This window comes from Myotis nattereri (genome assembly GCF_964212035.1).
Source record: "Myotis nattereri genome assembly, chromosome: 4".
NCBI classification, from domain to species: domain Eukaryota; kingdom Metazoa; phylum Chordata; class Mammalia; order Chiroptera; family Vespertilionidae; genus Myotis; species Myotis nattereri.
Genome location: NC_138079.1, coordinates 83,491,191 through 83,510,477, shown reverse-complemented (window position 1 = coordinate 83,510,477; position 19,287 = coordinate 83,491,191). Strand labels below are relative to the sequence as shown.

The window sequence follows — 19,287 nt, the reverse complement described above, 5'->3', positions numbered from 1 at the left end:
CCCCCAAACACAGCGGGCTGCCCCCCCCCTCCATGGCCTCTGCCGCCCCCAAACACAGCGGGCGCCCCCTCCCCCATGGCCTCTGCCGCCCCCAAACACAGCGGGCTGCCCCCCCTCCCCCATGTCCTCTGCCCCCCCCATGGCCTCTGCCCCCCGCCCCATGGCCTCTGCCCCCCCCCATGGCCTCTGCCGCCCCCAAACACAGCGGGCTGCCCCCCTCCCCCATGGCCTCTGCCCCCCCCATGGCCTCTGCCCCCCCCCATGGCCTCTGCCGCCCCCAAACACAGCGGGCTGCCCCCCCCCCTCCATGGCCTCTGCCGCCCCCAAACACAGCGGGCGCCCCCTCCCCCATGGCCTCTGCCGCCCCCAAACACAGCGGGCGCCCCCTCCCCCATGGCCTCTGCCGCCCCCAAACACAGCGGGCTGCCCCCCCTCCCCCATGTCCTCTGCCGCCCCCAAACACAGCGGGCTGCCCCCCCTCCCCCATGTCCTCTGCCGCCCCCAAACACAGCGGGCTGCCCCCCTCCCCCATGGCCTCTGCCGCCCCCAAACACAGCGGGCTGCCCCCCCTCCCCCATGTCCTCTGCCGCCCCCAAACACAGCGGGCGGCCCCCCCATGGCCTCTGCCGCCCCCAAACACAGCGGGCTGCCCCCCCTCCCCCATGTCCTCTGCCGCCCCCAAACACAGCGGGCGGCCCCCCCCCATGGCCTCTGCCGCCCCAAACACAGCGGGCGGCCCCCCCCATGGCCTCTGCCGCCCCCAAACACAGCGGGCTGCCCCCCCCATGGCCTCTGCCGCCCCCAAACACAGCGGGCTGCCCCGCGCCCCCTGGCCCATCTCCCACAGACTGTAACTCCCTCCCTCGCATTCTCTAGGTTTCTGCTCCAATGGCTCCTCCTCGGAGCGCCTTCCATGATAACTACACATAAAACAGCAAAACTTCATGCCTCCCCAGGCCGCCTTTCTGTTTTTATTCAGAGTACTTCCCACAACTGGCAAATTACCCATTGCACGTTTGCCGGAGTGTGAGCCCCGTGAGCACAGGGCTTGGCCTGCTCAGGCACCCAGTGGACGCCCTTCAGCATCTGGAGAGCGGCTGCCTCACTCACTGCTGAATGAATGGAGCCTCCAGGGCCGCGTGTGCAAGGGTAGGAGCAGGAACACATCCCTGTGTGAGCCCGGCTGAGGGCCAGTGGCAGCTGGGACAGACTTTCTGACCTGAGTTCAAATCCTGGTCAAAGAATGGGCCCTCAGAGCTGGCTGTGTCCTCCTGGGTGAAATGGGCCATCTCTGCCCAGAAGGGGATTTGGGAGGAAGAGGTGAGGAGGGGAGCAGCACACCTGAGAGAGGCCAGTTTGTGGCCCAGGCGGGCAGATTGCAAAACTGAGACATGACAAAGGCAGGGGGCACTGAAAGCACTCAGGGCCACGGGCCCCCCTGGACTATTGGGGGCGAGGGTTGGGTTGGCGTCTGGCTCACAAGAACTTGTTTGGGAGGTCCCCTTCATTCGCTGCTGCTCCCTCCCACCTGCAGGTCACCAGCCCTGGGTGTGGCAAGCCTTGCCAATCCTTTCCATTGACGCATCAAGGATCTTCCCACACAGGATACACTGCTCAGCAGTGAAACGGAACCGCCACACACGGGCGAACCTTCCGACAGTGCGGTGGGGGAGACGGCAGGGGAAAGCACACCTGCAGAACGTGTCTACCCAGCACCAGCTGCCCACGCCGGTCTGGGGGGTTGGAAGGCAGCGTGACCTGGTGGGAGCCGGTACTGCCGGGGGAGCAGGAGGCCGCAGGTGATGGGCCTTTTCTTGATAAGGATGCTCGTTCCACAACTGTGTGCACTTTCTGAAAATTAACGTAGCCCCAGGCAAGGAAATTTGTGGATGGCTTTGTTCTCTGGGTCTGTTTTACTTTAATAAAAAGTTGAAAACAACGAATGGACTGAGTGACTTCACATCAGGCACAGAGCGCTGGGCTCACTGCTGAGCGGCTGCGCTTTAATGGTTCAGTAAGTGGCCCCTCCCTGACGGGCTCTGTTAGTCTCTGGTCTGCCCTGTCCCACAGGTGCTGCTTGAGGTCCCTGCGCAGAGGTCACACTCACAGCACTGCTTACCAGGGCATGTCTAGGGGAAGGGCAAGCAGGACCTCCTCCTGAGCTCAGGACCCGTGGCCCTCAGCACTTCCTTCCCTTCCTCCCAGAAGTCTTTCCACTCTTGCATAACTGCCTGGCTGGCTGCCCTGGCCAGAGGACACCAGCCACAGCGGCTGGGCTGGAGCCGGGAGCCGGCAGCTGCTACCTTTCCACTTCCCTCCTGCGGCCTCCCCAGGGCTCGCCTTGCCCCTCACATGGCCTCCGGCAGAGAAGTGGCCAAGGCACGAAGTGATAAGAACTCGTTTTACCCTGTGGTGACCCGTCAGCAGACTTACAGCCTTTTGTCACCATGAGGTAGGACTGAGTTTTATGCACTGGCTGCCGGTGACCAAATGATTAGAAAAGGAGTAAACAGAAGTGAAGGAAGGAGGTAATGAATAACTATCAGATTGGGGAGTGTGAGACACAAACTTTTAAAGTTTTAAAACTTTTAAATTGTGAAATACATAGAAAATTGCAGAAAAATGTACAGTTTCTTATAAAGTAGATATCTAGTTCCGTGTCACCCAGAGCTAGGTTCTATTGGTCTGAGAACAATACCGAGTGCCCGGAATCCCCCCCTTCCCAGTGAAGTGCGTGTTAGTGAAGGACTTACCCTGGGTCAGGAGTGCTTTATATCTATGATCACATGTTATCCTCACAATGAGGTGATCAGGTAGGTACAACTATCATCCCACTTTATAGATGGGAAAGCTGAGGCTCAAAGAGGTAAATAGGTTGCCACAAGTGGTTAGCAAAGAGCTGGGGCTTGAACCCAGGCAGTCTGGATCCCAGGTCCCTGCTCCTAACCACTGGGATCATCTGCTTTGTTTTTTAACATTTTTTAAAACTTGATTTCAGAGAGGAAGAGAGAGGGAGAGATAGAAACATCAATGATGAGAGAGCATCATTGATCGGCTGCCTCCTGCACGCCCCTACTGGGGATTGAGCCCACAACCGGGCATATACCCTGACCAGGAATCAAACCGTGACCTCCTGGTTCATAGGATGCTCAAACACTGAGCCATTCAAGCCGGGCTCTTTTTTCTTTTAATCCTCACCAGGGGATGTTTATGTGTGAGGAAGTGGGGGGTGGGGGGAGGAGAGAGGCATTGCTCAGTTGCCTCTTGTATGGGCCTGGACTGGAGATGGAGCCTGCAACCTAGGTATGCGCCCTGACCGGGAATCAAACCCATCACCCTTTGGTACACAGGACAGCTGAGCCACCCAGCTAGCCCTACTTGGTTCTTGAACAACATGAGAATGAATGGTGATTGGTGGTTCACACGGGAGGCCTGCATGACGCCCCAAAAGAGGGAAACTCTTACATTGGGACAGACTGGAGGAGAGGTGGGGCTTCCCAGTCTGGCCTCAAGAGTCTTGGCTTCTCTCTAGAGGCCACTTTCTCCACTCGGAGGCCTTACCCAGAGGAGCTGGGCTGGGCTGACCAGTTCCTCAACCAGGAAATCCCCGAGGCGGGCCATGGAGACAGGCTGTGTGAAGAGGTGTTTGGCATCTCAGCTTGAGGCCCAGGCAGTGCTTCCGAGGGAATCCTGGAATTGGAACAAGTCAGCCCTCGCTTAGGAGTTTTCCTCGAGTTTAACTTGAAGCCCTCCTGCCCCCTCTCAAGCGAGCAGCCTGGGTCCCCATGCCAGGCCCAGCGAATAAGGCCTCGGGGGCCAGCCCACAGGGCCAGTTCTCGCCTGGTGCCTAGAGTAGATGGGGCCCCGAGTCCCTGCTGACAGGTAGGCGGAGGGGCCACTCGGTGGTGGTGCCAGCTGTGTGGGGCTGAGGCTCTAACCGCAGGCTGGTGTCTCTATGCAGAAATGTTAGCCGCTCACTATCCGCTTCCCAGGGGACCCTGAATCTTCCTTTCTCGCAACATCAGACTAGGAATGGGCTCTGGCCAGGTCTGGGGTGGACCTCGAGTCCTCCTCAGAAGGGAACAGGTGCCTGCACTTAGGAGACAGGCTCAGGGCACAGAGTCAGTGTTGGGAACCACGCGCCCTGGAGTCTCTCCCCGCTTGCCTCTGGAAGGTGGAGGGCATGCGCACACTGACCACTGGCTGTGGGCACGGTGGCCTGACAACCACATGGGCCTGCTTGGAACCCTGGTTCTTTCCTTTGTGTGTCCTCTGGCAAGTTAACACTAACAGGGAACCTATTTCTCGGGCCATTGTGTCCCATGACAGCAGGCACTCAGGTTGCTGGAACCACCTGTGCAAGGCTTGGACCACGGGTGGGCTCACGTTCTCTGTGGGAACTGTTGGTGGGGAGGTGGGTGGGACTGTGGGATACAGCCTCGGGTCTAGGGCTGGCAGAGCTCAGCCTTTGCTCCGCCGAGCAGAGGGCAAGGCCTCACACAGAAAGAAGCCTGGGAGTCTGTCCCACTGTAATGCAGCTTCTGACACCAAAAGGGCCTTTGGCAAATACCTAATGAATGGGGATCCTGCAAGCAAGTCCTACTCCAAAACCAGGAGCCCCAACTCCTCCCACTGTCTCCCAGGGCCTGCTGTGCCCCGCTCCAGACCCACCTCCCGACTCTTCCTTGCTGAGTGGGCCCAGATGTGGCATGCAGTGAGTTCTTTGAAACTCACCACCCACCCACCCAAGGTTAATCCAGCAGCAAGCTAGGACCTCAGGGAGTTTTGTGACGATGCTTGAATTTGAAATGAAGTCCAGTACCGGGGAAATCCTGCCTCTGGATCCAGTCACCAGGCTGGGCGGTGTTTCCACATCTCCCCAGCCCTGAGTGCAGGAGTCAGCTGGCGGCATGATGAGGCCAGGCTGGGATTTGCCAAGGGCTCAGTACCTTTGGCAATTCCAAGGGTACACAGGACAGTAAAGACACACAGGAACACACAGGTCTGGAGGGGTGGGTCTCCTGTAGACAGGTAGCTAACAGATGTGAAGTGGCCGGTCTTGCATGAAGCACCAGGATCACAATGATGCCACCTGTGGGGCTGAAGCCCCCGAGAGCCTGTGAGGCCACACTTGCTTGCCATCTTCTACCAAGGGTTTTTCCTAGAGGATCTAGACTGGTCGCCATAAGGGAGAGGACACTTTTAGCCTAAATTGCAGAGCATCAATTCAATAGGCCCTTTCAGGGTTTATCTTGATCTCATGACCTAGGATGTGGGCTGTCTATTCTTTTGCTGCCTCTTGGTGGGTCTGCCCCACTCTTACTGAAACACGTGGGGACACCCTCACCAGGTCCTCTCGGGCACTGCCCAGGGCATGGTCTTTGATCGCTTTATGGAGCTTGAGGCACTGGAGCCTTCAAATGAGCAGCCTTGAGACCATGCATGAAGTGGAAGCTACTAAACGCCTGTAAACCACCTTGCTTCTGAGAAGGAAATCTGGCAGGAAACACCTTTGCAAATGGATATTGTATCATAGCTTGCTTTCAGCACTAACTTTTCTGACACTTCCTCAAAACAAAACCAAGAGGTATGCGCGGCTGGGGGTGAGGCAGGGCAGGAGGGGGAGGTAAAGTGACACAAGACCCTATTAATCCTGCTGTGCTTTGTTTTTCTCAGCTCCAGGGGTGAGGAAGACCCTGGGGCAGCCAGGCTGGGCCAGCCCACTCTGTGTTTTAAAAGTCAACAGGTCATGAGGCTCCTAGGGAGTCATTTCTACAAACCAGCTGCGAGCGGCCTTAAACTGCTCTGAGCCAAGGTTGGCAGCCAGGAGGTGAAGCACAGAGAAGTTAATTACCTCTTACCCCATATTGGAGTAAAACAGAAGCCAAACTAGAGGCTGGGAAAGCAACTTGGGGGGGGGGGGGGCGGGGGCAAACAGAAGGATGAACAGCCCCATTTGTGCCCATCCCGCCAGACTCACAGGTCTGAGCAGCACAGTGAAGAGCCCATACACTAGAGCGGCCTACAGGCCACCTCAATTCCTAACATGCCACCCCTCCCCCTCCCCCTCCCCCAGAACCCGAGGCATCCCTGGGAGAACGGCCCTTCTTCCAAACCCACACTTCCACTGAGGACAAGCACTGGGCCGTGCGTTCCAGAGATGCCCACTGGTGTGTGGCAATGATCTGCCCACTAACAGTGAAGCCAAGCAGGTTCCCGGAATTCTAGTCAGGGGCTGGGGTGCCAAGTGAAACTGGAGCGGCCTGTTCAGTCTTCCTCTCAGGCAGACCTTTCAGTCCCTGGGGGGGAAGAAAGCAGAAACGGAGGCAGGAAGGATGCTCAGAATGACCAACTGCTTCAGGAGGGAGCTGGTGCCTGCTGTGAACAGCTGCGTTATGGGAGGACGAGGGCCACAGACCTGGGCTCAAGTCTGGCCCCCCGCCTGGGAGTGAGGCTGAGGCACACGGAGCCCAGTAAACACCATCTCACTTCCTGTGCTAGTGATTAGACCAGTGAAAGAGACAGGTCTCCCGGTGCGCCAGCTGCTGGAAAGGGTAAGCTTATGTGCACTGGCAAGTTCAAGTCTGGGCCGGCTGGGCCACCCACAGAAAGCAGACAGGCTCTCCGCGCTGCCACGCGCTGCCACAGTTGCTCGGCCCCACCCCCGAGGATGGCAGCTGCTGGAGGTCCAGAGCTTGGGGTGGCGGTTGACAGTATTCAATTAACACCATGTAGGCATTTCCTTGATTTTATGGTTTTTTTCGATGGAAATTCCCTCAAGAAAACAGCTGTCTACAAGTGGAGTTTCAGTTTGGTCACAAAGCCTATGGCCTTAGTCACTCTGCTCCCTGGTAAGATGTTTAACCCGGACTGTTATGGAATCACGATGCTTCACAAACACTAAGCACATTGAAATGACTGGCAAGACCTATCTGAACAGGACCTTGCTCTTATGTCTGGTCCTTCCTGACCGCATAAAGGTCTTGGTGGGCAAGCTTAACCCCCATCCCCGAAGGACTGTCTCGCTTATGGACGCACCGGCTACTCATTACCCCAGGAGCTGAAGGCTTCATCTTACAGAGGGGGCTCCGGTGGGGGGAGCCAGGGCGACACTGCCACCCCCATCAGCAAGTGCATGGCGCTGAGACCAGGGCGAACGTTGCCATGCGGGTAAGGAGGCAACCAACCAGGAAACAACGCTGTTCTACGGAAGCTAAGATGCCTGACTGGATTGTAGAGGCGGAGACTGAGGAAGACATGTTAAAAGCTTCGGGAGACAGTGAGTTAAGAGAAATGACCTGCTCCCCCCCCCCCCCCCCCCCAGGACAGACTGACGGATGGATGCAGCAACAGCATCCCTTGCCTGAGGCTCAACACTTTCTTGACGGAATTAAGCCTGTTTTGTTCAGGGGAGAGACAGAACATTCTTTCAGGAGAGCATTCCTTAAACCAGTGGTTCTCAACCTTCCTAATGCCGCGACCCTTTAATATAGTTCCTCATGTTGTGGTGACCCCCAATTTTATTGTTACAAATTGAACATAATTAAAGCATAGTGATTAATCACAAAAACAATATGTAATTATATATGTGTTTTCCGATGGTCTTAGGCGACCCCTGTGAAAGGGTCATTCGACCCCCAAAGGGATCGCGACCCACAGGTTGAGAATCACTGCCATAAACGATGGTGTCCTTATGAGCACCTGAGCCTCTGAAGATGAATTCCAACTTAACCCTCACGTGCATTCCACTTACCACCGAACCACACCCACCAGTTTCCCCAGACATACTCATGAAAACACCTTAGAAAGAAATGAATTAGTGTGTGAAAGGCATGAATGGAGTTTATTTATTACCCTATATCTACATTTTAATTTGAGGTAAAATATAAGCAACACATAAAAATGCCTATTTCTGCTACCATGTAATATAATTCTCCATTATGAATATTGTGATAAAGCTAATGAACACTCTATGCCATCACATACTCTAGCTTTTCATATAGCTGGTATTTTACAACTCTTATTGTCTGTGAAACCTTAACACATGTAAGACTCTCCTACAAATGGCGCAGAACATCAGCGGGTGCATAATTAGCTTACGACCCCTCACTCCCCACACTGGAGCCTCAAGTTATAAGTAGAATTATAAAATAATGAAGGCAATAAAACCCCTTGAGATTGATCCAAAACTGGAACAGTGTTCCGAAAAAATCCACACCACAATAGGTTACAAGACAGTGAGGCTTTAGTGTCATTTAGCTTGCCCAAACACTCATACCTGGTCTTAAACTTCTGGTACACCATGCACTTTATTTGGGTGAAAAGTAAATGTGGAAGAGGTTCTCTGTATTCCATCTGTAAGCCACACGCTGAGATACTCATCTCTTATTGGCTATTAGGTACTCCAGATAGTTGTGTTTTTTTTAATTATGATAAAAAACGTATAAACCATGATAGATAGCTTAGGAAAAGGTTTAGTCAAATATACAGATACTAACTGTTCACTTAGTCATTAAGGAGAGCCGTGAACAAAAGGATCATTTAAGTGATTTTTTCAAATAGAAAAACTAAAGAACTAAACTATCGTAGGTGTCTTCTTCACTGCAGAAGCTGAGATGTTCCAGTAGGAGATATCTTCACTTGGTTGGAAAATAAACACCATAGCTGAAGGCTCTGCCGAATCCATAAAAAAGTCTGGTGAGATTCATCCCTGTCATTTTCCCTGTCGTTTTCCAGCATTGCTGTAAAATCCTTAAAATACATTCCAAAGTAAACCAGCCATTCCAAATCTACAGTCACTCTGCTCTTTAATTCAATTCACAGAACTGCTGAAAAAGTAGACATTTCTATCTAAAAGTAGAAAAAAAGGTTTGTATAGAAGGTATTTCTGTTATACAAGTATATTACACAGCTTGGGGCAGTAACAGGTCCGAAAAGCTCTTCTCACCCACTGATACTTTAAGCTAAAATAGGAGAGAAAACGAACAAGAAAACAGTTAATCTGGTTATAGGAATTAAACATTCACAAACACCATAACTTAGTACTTAGATCCATGAGTTGACAGCACGGGGCAGACCCCATGAGAAAAGAACCTATGAAAAGCACACGGCCAGGGGCAGACGGGGACTGGGAAGCTGTCCTGGGACTATCGCCGAGACATGGGACAGGTCAGGCACAGTGAGATTCAACAGGCGTGTGAACCAAGCTTTGCTGATTCCTGGTCCAGGCTGCCCCTCCTGCCACTAACCCGGCTAAGTTTAACAAGTCTGGAATAATAGGGTCAGGCTTGTAACTTAACTATGTAAGATGCACAATGAACTGTGCAGCTCAGCCAGACGGCGAATACTATCATTATGATTAGGGGGAACGTCAGTGAAGTGATACTAACTCAGTGAATTCCAATGTGAGGACAAGATTTACCCTGTGAATTAAAATAAAACATTTTCCTTTTAAGGCAATAGTGCATTTATACCTTTGACTGGCAGATATATTGATCCAAGGAAAAATCCTACTTGAATCTTCTAGCTAAAAACAGCCCCTTATAGCTTACACTTGGCCCCTGAAGGTGGGGCCACACTTATGGCTGAAGCAGGGGAAACACACTGGCTTATGAGTATGCAGGTGGGCTCAGAGGGTCATTATACACATCCCGGACACAGAAGCCGAGTTACCCGAGGAGGGAAGAGGTCTACCACGTAGGGTCTGGTTCTTGCTTGATCTGCGAGCTTCCATCAGTCTCCTTTATTTCTATCGAGAAAACAAAAGGGAACTGTTTAATAGCACCATTAATGCAAACCTGCTCAATTATAAATCCACCCATACCAAACTATTTACTAACATAATTCAACAGGAATAATAAGATACTAAAAATAATTACATTTTCAGAGATAACAATGTTTTCCTACCTATAAGTTCTAAATTTTGCTACTTACATATTCAAAGCAACAAACATCTTAATTACATATGTATGTAAATGACCTATACTATCCAGGTTATGTAGCAGTCAGTCATTCTATGGTTTCAGAATTCATTAACCCTTTGCGGTCGTATTAAATTTGGACATGGGTATCGTACTGGTCGGAATTAATTTCCATTGAAAGAGCAGTGATACATAACATGCAAGATTATGAAGGATAAACAAGATTTATTAATTCTTTTTTGAACATTAGATGTATGTTTAGACAATAATGTGTTTCAATAACATGTTTTTATGTAAAAATTATATTTTATATTTCTCCATTGTGTGGTATCTTTGAAAGCAGTCTCCAATATGCAGTCCTGGTTTTCGACTACATGTATCGCAAAAATAATTAGTTTGGCGTCTTCCGCCCTTAATCTTTCTGTTCGAACATACAGAGCAATCTTTACTTTTCACACCTTCACAGTGTCGCAATATATGCAGTTTCCCATTAAGCCTTTCATCTTTATCTGAGGCCGATGGTCTTCCTGCCAAAATAAAACTCTTCATCGTTACTTTCAGATTCGCAGTACACTTCTTTCGGTAACTTTCTTTCTGCCATTTTGGAGTATTATTTTGAAATATCTTAACAAGCGAGAATGCCTAATTACAGTTAAACGTAATTTGTAAAGCTTTATTTGAAATTCTGCGAAGTATCTCCGAAGCTTGTCGATTTCTTCACTCTCAAAAGGCGACTGACTCGCCACGGTGTTTTGCATGGCGGGTGTGGAACGACCGCGTTTGTTTATATTGAGTTTCGATACCTCCGGTTTGTCGGGGCAATGTTTTGGTTCGTGACAGGGTCGCTTAGGCACTTAAGAGCTTTCAGAGAAATTATGAACTGATACAGGAATGAATAGAGTTAAGATTCGTACGGTTCCTTGCTGTGGTGGCTGAGAGCAGACATACGACCGGAACGGTAAAAAAGCTTTGGTGGCTGAGAGTAGACAAACGATCGCAAAGGGTTAAGAGTCATTTGGGGGAGCTCTGGCTGGTCTGCTCAGTGGTTAGAGCACCAGCCAACAGACCAAAGGGTCTCTCCCTCTCTCTTAAAAAAAAAAAAAAAATCGAAGGGAAAAATGTCCTTAGGTGAGAATAATAATAAAAAAAAGTCATCTGGGGGAGATGGAGCAAAATAACCCATGAGTCAACTCTGAATACAATGTTTCTGGGTATAAACTACAAATCCAATACACCCAGAAACAAAAGAACCAAACCACCACAGTTCTAGTTTTTAAAAGCTGTAAAAACACAATTAATCCTGTGTCCTAATAAAAGTCTTAAGGAACTTCAGGTTTTACCTTCTGTTGCAGGAACCTCCAACTGGCTTGGCTCAGCTGATTCTGAAAAGAAACACATGTAGCTTTACTGTAACATTGTCCAAAAGTTGCTTTCAATTTTTTGAAGAGACCAGAGGGAAAAAAAGCTCTCCAGCAGTGTACTCGAATCACAAGGCTAGAATAAAACAACAGCCACAGACTCTTGGGATTAAACACACAATTACTCAACTAGACTCTCAAAAATCTACTTTTATGAAATGTGTTTGTTAGCTTGCATAACCGAAGTCTTAAATAACAATCTTAGCACAGCTCTAAAATGAAAGTAAGAAGTTCCATTTTTGTCTCCCTGCCCTTTCTTCTGTGAGTTCCCTTTTAATAAAAAGCCTTTTATTACTTTCAATGAATCACAGTAGCAGGTCTAAACACTAGTTTCGAAGGAACTTTTAAAACCACAATACATGTATTTCCACCCAATACAATTTGGCTTACAATTACCATTATAAACAAATGGCATGAAGAATAAATTTAAAAAGACAACCTTCTCACTGAAAAATTGTATTCTATGCCATGGATCTCAGGGTTCCTGACCTTAGACCTTCCCTGAGACAGTGGGATCAAATGGCATGTGGTCCACAGTTCTCAACTAGGATCTACAGACTGAGCTTACACAGGCTTCCAAACAAGAGTCAAAGAAACAAGTCTGGGTGCAAGTATACCTGGGTGTGCTGCGTAACTGACTCTTTGAAGTTACACAGGCGTAAGCATGTGAGGCCACACAATTTTATTTGATCTGTTTTACTAAAAAGGTAGGAATATTTCTATGTTTATTACCCTCTTCAATTTACCTTGTATCACTGGGCCTTCTGACTCACTCTGATCAACCAACTCTGAAAACAAAGCAAATTCATTTAATAATGTGATGGCACATTGTTACATCTGACAAGCATTTTTATATACATTCTGTATTTTGATGCTCTAATTTTGCCATAATGGGCACTATTTTCCTTATGACAAGAAGGGAACAAACATTAAGAGTTCTGGTATGTCCCATAAATAACTAACTCATAGTAATCACCACAAAATTCTATTATAGACATGTGCAGGATGAGAACAAAATTAAACATTTTAACATAAAGTAAAAGGACAGAAAAAATGAAAACACAATGTTCTTTGAAACTTATACAAAAGACAGGGGAATTGAGATTAATTTAAAAAGAAAAAAAGAAAAGATGCCCTAGCTGGTTTGGCTCAGTGGATAGACCGTCGGCCTCGGACTGAAGGGTCCCGGGTTCGATTCTAGTTGAGGGCACATGCCCGGGTTGTAGGCTCAATCCCCAGTAGGGGTGTGCAGGAGGCAGCTGATCAATGATTCTCTCTCATCATTGATGTTTCTACCTCTCTCTTCCTCTCTGAATTCAATAAAAAGGAAAAATAATTATCACGGGATTTCTTTAAATAATAAAGTTTCCTGGTGTGATTAAAGCTGAATGTCCCAAAGATTATTTAAAATATATGAAGCAAGATATATTTCTCTTTTATACTGACATTACCAGATATTAACATACTTGACCATGAGAGTGCGTAAGCTAAAACAGAATCTATAAAAAAAGAACTCATGGATTGGGAGTATAAGCAAATGAATAAACTTTATGATAAATCAACACTCAAAAGTTTGGAAGCAGAAGAGATGTAACCAAATCAATGATGCTGAAGAGTGAAAGCCAGAGGACAGAGTCAATAGAGTGAAGCAGGATGGAATGGCAGGGGACATCTCTCAGGTCAGGGGGGCAAACCAACTACTCACAAGGCTGTCATTTAATGGTCACTGATAAATCCTGAACATGAAACTGAAGTCTTACACTTTCCTAAAGAATAAACTATAGAACTGAATGGATTTTTAAAAAATTAGAATAATAATGCTAATTGGAAAAGACTGAAATGCCAAAAGTATTAGAAAAGGATCATTCTCACAAAATTTTTAATAAAAAGTTAACAGAACAAAAAATAAATAAAAATTAAAAAGTTACTAGAACACAAAATATGCAAACACAATTAAGTTTTGCTAAAAAAAAAAAAAAAAAGGGGGGGGGCTATTTAAAATATGAACACCAGAGAAATGGAAGAACACGTATATGTTCACACAACAGTATTTGAGAGCCCAATGTCTACCAGACACTGCTTAATATTAATAGAAGCAGGCTAAATCAGATTAAAAGTAAAAGTAATAAAAATAACAACTACAGACTGTATTTACTGAGGACATACTGTAAGGCCAGGCACTGTTCTGGGCAAGGGGTCCACAACTTCTTCATAAAGAGCCAGTTAGTAAATATTTTAGACTTTTCAGGTCACATAGTCTCTGTTGCAAATTCTGTCAACTATGCCATAAACAAATTAGCCTGGCAGTGTTTTAATAAAACTTTATTTACAAACATGGGCCATAGATCTATGCCATGGATCTCATATATAATGAGTCATTTAAAATGTTCTAAAACTCTCAAAGTGAGTACTAATATTATTACCATTTTATGAATGAATAAACTGAGATTTTAAAAAGTTAAGCAAACTTGTTCAATATTATATCTAGAAAGTACCTAGTGCTTTAACACTGTGGGCTAAATTAACAATGACTTTGCATGGTTACTGCTATGGGTGTAGTAAAATTTTACATTCTTGTGAGCTAAATATGTGGGCACACACAGCCACACCCTCTCATATTCCAAAAAAGAAAAGATCAAAGACTTCACGAAATACTCACGGTTATTAATCACAAGTCCTGGAAACGGTCTAAAGAAACAAATAAATTATACAACAGTTTAACTTTACAAGAATTACAGGTACACACAGCTTATACAACTAATTTTTAAACCATGTCACTTATGTGCTAGAATGAGAAATGTTATCTGTAACTTTTTAATCTTATATACTTTTTGATCAGTCAATTGTTAGATATACAAGGTATCCCCCCAAAAATGTATACACTTTGCATAAAATCAGTATTTATTAACATAGTTCATTTTCAAAATTAAGTGAGTTATCAGCTGTTAAAGTATATACATTTTTGGAGACACCCTATATATAGATGAATAGTTAAAATAGAACATTAGAAAATGTTACAGTAAAGATGGTAGAAAAATAAAAAATAGGAATAAAGAAAAGGGAAAAGAGTAATTCTAGTGAAACAATCCAATGGAAGAAGGCGTTTTCGTATATCCCGGGGAATGGCATGGAAAATAAACATTGGTTAAGTGGGACAAAAATATGGAAATTGTAAGGAAAGGGTATTGGGAGACGATGAGTGGGTGAGAAAAAGCTTTGGAAGGTAATGCTTTTAGCTATTTCTCAGTGTTAGTCCTAAGCCATGTACACTAGAGACCGTGGGAACTTGACAATGAACTGACTGGGGTAGATTTAGTGATGGCTAAGTTTTTGTGAGTTGCAAAAGAAGAATAAAACACCTTGGGACTTTTAAGTAGATGGATGGAAAAGAGGACATTTGTTGTACACTTATCGTGACAAGCACATATTAATAATGTAATTCTCATAATGCTGTTAGAGGGTAGGTATAATCATCATTCCTGCTTTGTAGATAAGGAGCTGATGCTCTCAAAGGGAACAATTATAATCTCACCCCTTGCCTTACCTCCAGAGAATGAAAATCAACTCAGGGAGGAGAAAATCTAATAGTACAATAACTAAAGTATTTTATGTGCTCATTACATGGTAGACTTGATTCTGTTACTACATATGACTATGTTTTGGATACAGATACATTCATTCTTATGAGCAAACAGGTAACTCTCACTTACCTAATGACTGTGAATTTAATGAACTCAGCTGAATCTAGAATTCTTCTCATGGAGCTAATTTCCAGGTAACTGGGGGCTTTGAATGACACTCCAGGAGGCATGCCATCAACCACCACACAGCCAGGGTTAATTGTGATTTTCCTGTAGGGAACTTTCACAGGGAAACCCATACCAATGGCTTCTCCTGTAGTGACAGAAACAGCATAAAAGCATAGATTAACATACCACCTTAGTGAGTGTTTAAAAAGCACATGACCAACATTAATTTTAAAGACAGTCTCCACTATTAACTAAGGTCTTTGTACATTTCAAACAACCACATATAAACCTTAATTTTATTCACTTTAATATTGACCATCTATATTAATAATAGACATATATAAATTGACCATCTCTCCGTGATGCCCACAGCCAAGCAGGAGTGAGTATGCAAATTAACCCAACAAAGATGGCAGGCCTATGGGCAGCACGCATGCACGCAGGCTCCAAACGGCCAGATGGGACACCTGCCTACCTGCCGCATAGCCGGGGCGACATGGCAGGCGTCCCCGGGACCCTGCTCGCTCCGAACCTGTGGCCAGTGCACACGCACACCGAGCGGTTGGGGCCCTGGGGACGCCACTGGAGTGTTCAGTCCTGTCAGCCCAGCCTGGGGGCGGCTGGAGTTCCCAGTCCTTTTGGTTTCTGCAGCCCCTGGACTGGAAGCGGAAACCAAGAGTGCAGGGAGCACCAGAAAATCTGGGAATCATCGTTCTGGTGGCAGCCCCTGGACCAGAAGTGGAAGCCCAGAGTGTGGGGAGCACCAGGCATGCTGGGAGTCGTAGTTCTGGTGGCAGATGCGTTGTGGGATCTCCTAGACACTAGAGCAAAGTGAGCCTGGAGCAAGTTACTGTTGCAGGTGGGCGATGGAGGGAAAGCAAAGGTGAGAGACATTTAGTAAAGCCAGAATGTTGAGGAAAAATTAAAAGGAAGATATCCTGCAACTTCTAGGAAATCTCTACCAATGGAGCAAAGAAAAAAAAAAGACCTCTATTATTCTGTGAGCACCAAACCAAACTGGGTTGGGGTCTCAGACAATTCTCTCATATGATTGCAAAGACAGACAGAAACTCCTGGATTGGAGAGGGCTCCCCTGAGGGCTCCCAGATTGGAGAGGGTGCAGATCAGGCTGAGGGACCCACCCCCTGTGCATGAATTTCGTGCACCGGGCCCCTAGTTATCAATAATATAATACATTTAATGTTTTCTTATTAAAGGACTTTAGCAAAACCAAAATACTTATTTTATAACTTTATTTCCTTTTATATAAGATTATAATTATCTGAGCATAATTTACTGTTCTGTTTTTAAAGATATTTATTTTTTCCAATTTCATTTGATATTCTCAATCATAATTCACTGAGTACTATTTATGTTTGTTTTCTAGGGCTTTTATAACAAAACTAGAGGCCCTGTGCACAAAAATTCATGCACAGCGGGGTTCCTAGGCCTGGCCAGCGATCAGGGCTGGCCAGGGCCTTCCTTGGTTCCATGCTGCCCCCTGCTGGTCAGCACATGTCATAGTCATAGCGAGCAGTCGAACTCCTGGTCTGTCAAACTCCTGAGGGGACAATTTGTATATTAGCCCTTTATTATACAGGATATCACAGACTGGGTGGCCTAAACCAGATATATTCATTTTTTTTCACAAGTTTGATGTTTGAAGTCCAAGATCAAAGTGCCAGCATGGTTGTTTTTGCTGTTTCTTTTTTTTAAATATGTTTTTATTTATTTTTTTACAGAGAGGAAGGGAGAGAGATAGAGAGTTAGAAACACTGATGAGAGAGAAACATCGATCAGCTGCTTCCTGCATACCTCCTACTGGGGATGTGCCCGCAACCCAGGTACATGCCCCTGACCGGAATCGAACCTGGGACCTTTCAGTCCGCAAGCCGACGCTCTATCCACTGAGCCAAACCGGTTTTGGCTGCTGTTTCTTATTGAAACAAAATTTCCTTGCTTGTTGCAAGCTGTACTATGCAAATGAAACTTACCAAATTTGCGACTGAAGAGGTCATTAACTTGTTCTCTTAGCTGTCTAGCTTTTTCAACTTTTGAAAGTCTTTCATTATCATCATCTAAAAAAAGTTAAAAAAAACGCTCATAATACTTTAATAATACAATTTTAATTCCAAGTAAATGTTTAGGTTCTCTTTGTAACTCACTTTGTTTTTTGAATATTCAAGTAATTTAAACTAATCAAGATTGAAATGATTTACATAAAAATGATTTAACAATAAAACCAAATTGAAAATGATACTTTATTCCTGTTATCAAGAAGTTTACCTGTTATTTCATACAAATTTATTTATTATTATTTTTTATTAATCCTCACCCAAATATATTTTTTAATTGATTTTTAGAGAGTTGAAGAAAGGGGAAGAGAGTGGGAGAGAAGGGGAGGGCGAGAAAGATGAACACTGATGTGAGAGAGATACATCTATTGCAGTGGTTCTCAACCTTCTGGCCCTTTAAATACAGTTCCTCATGTTGTGACTCAACCATAAAATTATTTTCGTGGCTACTTCATATAGCAACGAAATGTTGTTACTGTTATGAATCGTAATGTAAATATCTGATATGCAGGATGGTCTTAGGCAACCCTTGTGAAAGGGTCATTTGACCGCCAAAGGGGTCGCGACCCACAGGTTGAGAACCGCTGATCTATTAGTTGCTTCCCAAATGTGCCCCAGTCCTGCAACCCAGGTACCTGCCCTTGACCAGGAATCAAACCTGTGACCCTTTGGTCTGTGGGATGATGCTCTCACCACTGAGAAACACTGGCCAGAGCTAAACAGATTTTTTAAAACAAGACACTAGGTATCTGGGTGGTCACCAGGTTTTAGCTCACACCAAGTACAATGAACTGCCTAGAGTTACTTAGCAAAAAAACTGAGAAGATGATGTATTTGGTTAATTTCTGCGAGGTATGGGAAGGAGAACACACAATGTGCCTTACACTCAATATCCCCAGTAATCCATATCCTGAAAGTGAAAAAACTGAAAAGGAAACCACCCCATAAACTATGATAAAGGCAGAGAAATCATACCTGGAATTGTCACCTGAATGATGTTAAGATCTTCAACACCAGATGCAGTAGTATTAACATTAGGCGATGAATTTATTTTTCCTTAAAATTAAAACAGACATAAAATAATTAAATCTTCTCCAATAATCTCTACATATAAAAGCCTAAGTGACTATTATGACCAGTCAACCGAACGATCGGTTGCTATGACACGCCCTGACCACCAGGGGACAGACGCTCAATGCAGGAGCTGCCCCCTGGTGGTCAGTGCACTCCCGTAGTCAACCTCCTGCAGCCCCTATCCCTTCCCCCCACAGCCCTGATTGGCCCCAATTGCCAGCCAGGCCAAGGGATTCCACCTGTGCACGATTCATGTACCGGGCCTCTAGTGTGTTATAATTCAGACTACGCAAAATAGTATTTTAACCCAACTTTTGTTTAAGGTTTGTTCCTTTTTCATGGAATGTTTTGTCATTTTGCAATAGTAAGCTTCCCAAAAGGTTTTTTACTTTTTTTCTCTTCCTTGTTAAGCTTAGGATAGCAGACACACCGAGATTCTCAATTATTAAAGAACTAAAAACCATAAACTAGTCACAATTCTAATTTTGTAGGGTTTTTTCTTTTTCCTTTCTTTTATTATTTTTTCTACAACCCCCAATTTTGAATGAGCTTTCCTGCTTTTAGCTCAATAGTTGGTCTTTAAACAATTTTTAAAATCACTGATGCAAAAAAAAAAAAAAAAAATCACTGATGCAAAATAAATTTCCAATCACATGTTTTCTGTAGCAACAACTTACTTGGAGGGCTCTTAGAGGAGGACGTACTCTCCTTAATTGCTGTCTCAAACATTTCAGGCCTAAAAACAAAAAAAGAGAAAAAACATTTGTTAATTATCCAATAATAAAACATTAAAAATTAAACATGTAAAAGATTTTAAAACCAGTAATTCTCTGTAAATATATACTAGGTTCTTAGTAATGGAAAAACAGAAAAAGCTAGATTATCTAAAGGAACACATGCAAAAAGACTAATAATAATTGTGATTATAACATCCATCCAGCCCTATCTACTTTCAATAGCTTCTTCTTCCTGTGATTTCAAGATAACCTGGAGAGATTCAGCGTTAGACTTGAGAATGGGAACAGGAAATGCCCTTTATGAAGGTACCATG

At 45.6% G+C, this 19,287-nt stretch overlaps 1 protein-coding gene across 1 annotated transcript in view; it reads right to left on the bottom strand.

Moving 5' to 3' along the window:
• Nucleotides 1-8,776: 8,776 nt before the first annotated feature.
• GTF2I (general transcription factor IIi) overlaps nucleotides 8,777-19,287 on the bottom strand; it is a 121,153-nt gene continuing 110,642 nt past the window's right edge. The window contains exons 27-36 of the mRNA XM_081090439.1: nucleotides 18,914-18,972; nucleotides 18,138-18,218; nucleotides 17,082-17,165; nucleotides 15,049-15,232; nucleotides 13,998-14,026; nucleotides 12,085-12,126; nucleotides 11,261-11,302; nucleotides 9,673-9,748; nucleotides 8,948-8,963; nucleotides 8,777-8,850 (exon numbers count right to left, since the gene is read on the bottom strand). Coding sequence (XP_080946565.1) covers nucleotides 9,690-9,748; nucleotides 11,261-11,302; nucleotides 12,085-12,126; nucleotides 13,998-14,026; nucleotides 15,049-15,232; nucleotides 17,082-17,165; nucleotides 18,138-18,218; nucleotides 18,914-18,972 — 580 coding nt within the window. The 3' untranslated portion in view covers nucleotides 8,777-8,850; nucleotides 8,948-8,963; nucleotides 9,673-9,689. The remainder of the gene's footprint in view (nucleotides 8,851-8,947; nucleotides 8,964-9,672; nucleotides 9,749-11,260; nucleotides 11,303-12,084; nucleotides 12,127-13,997; nucleotides 14,027-15,048; nucleotides 15,233-17,081; nucleotides 17,166-18,137; nucleotides 18,219-18,913; nucleotides 18,973-19,287) is intronic.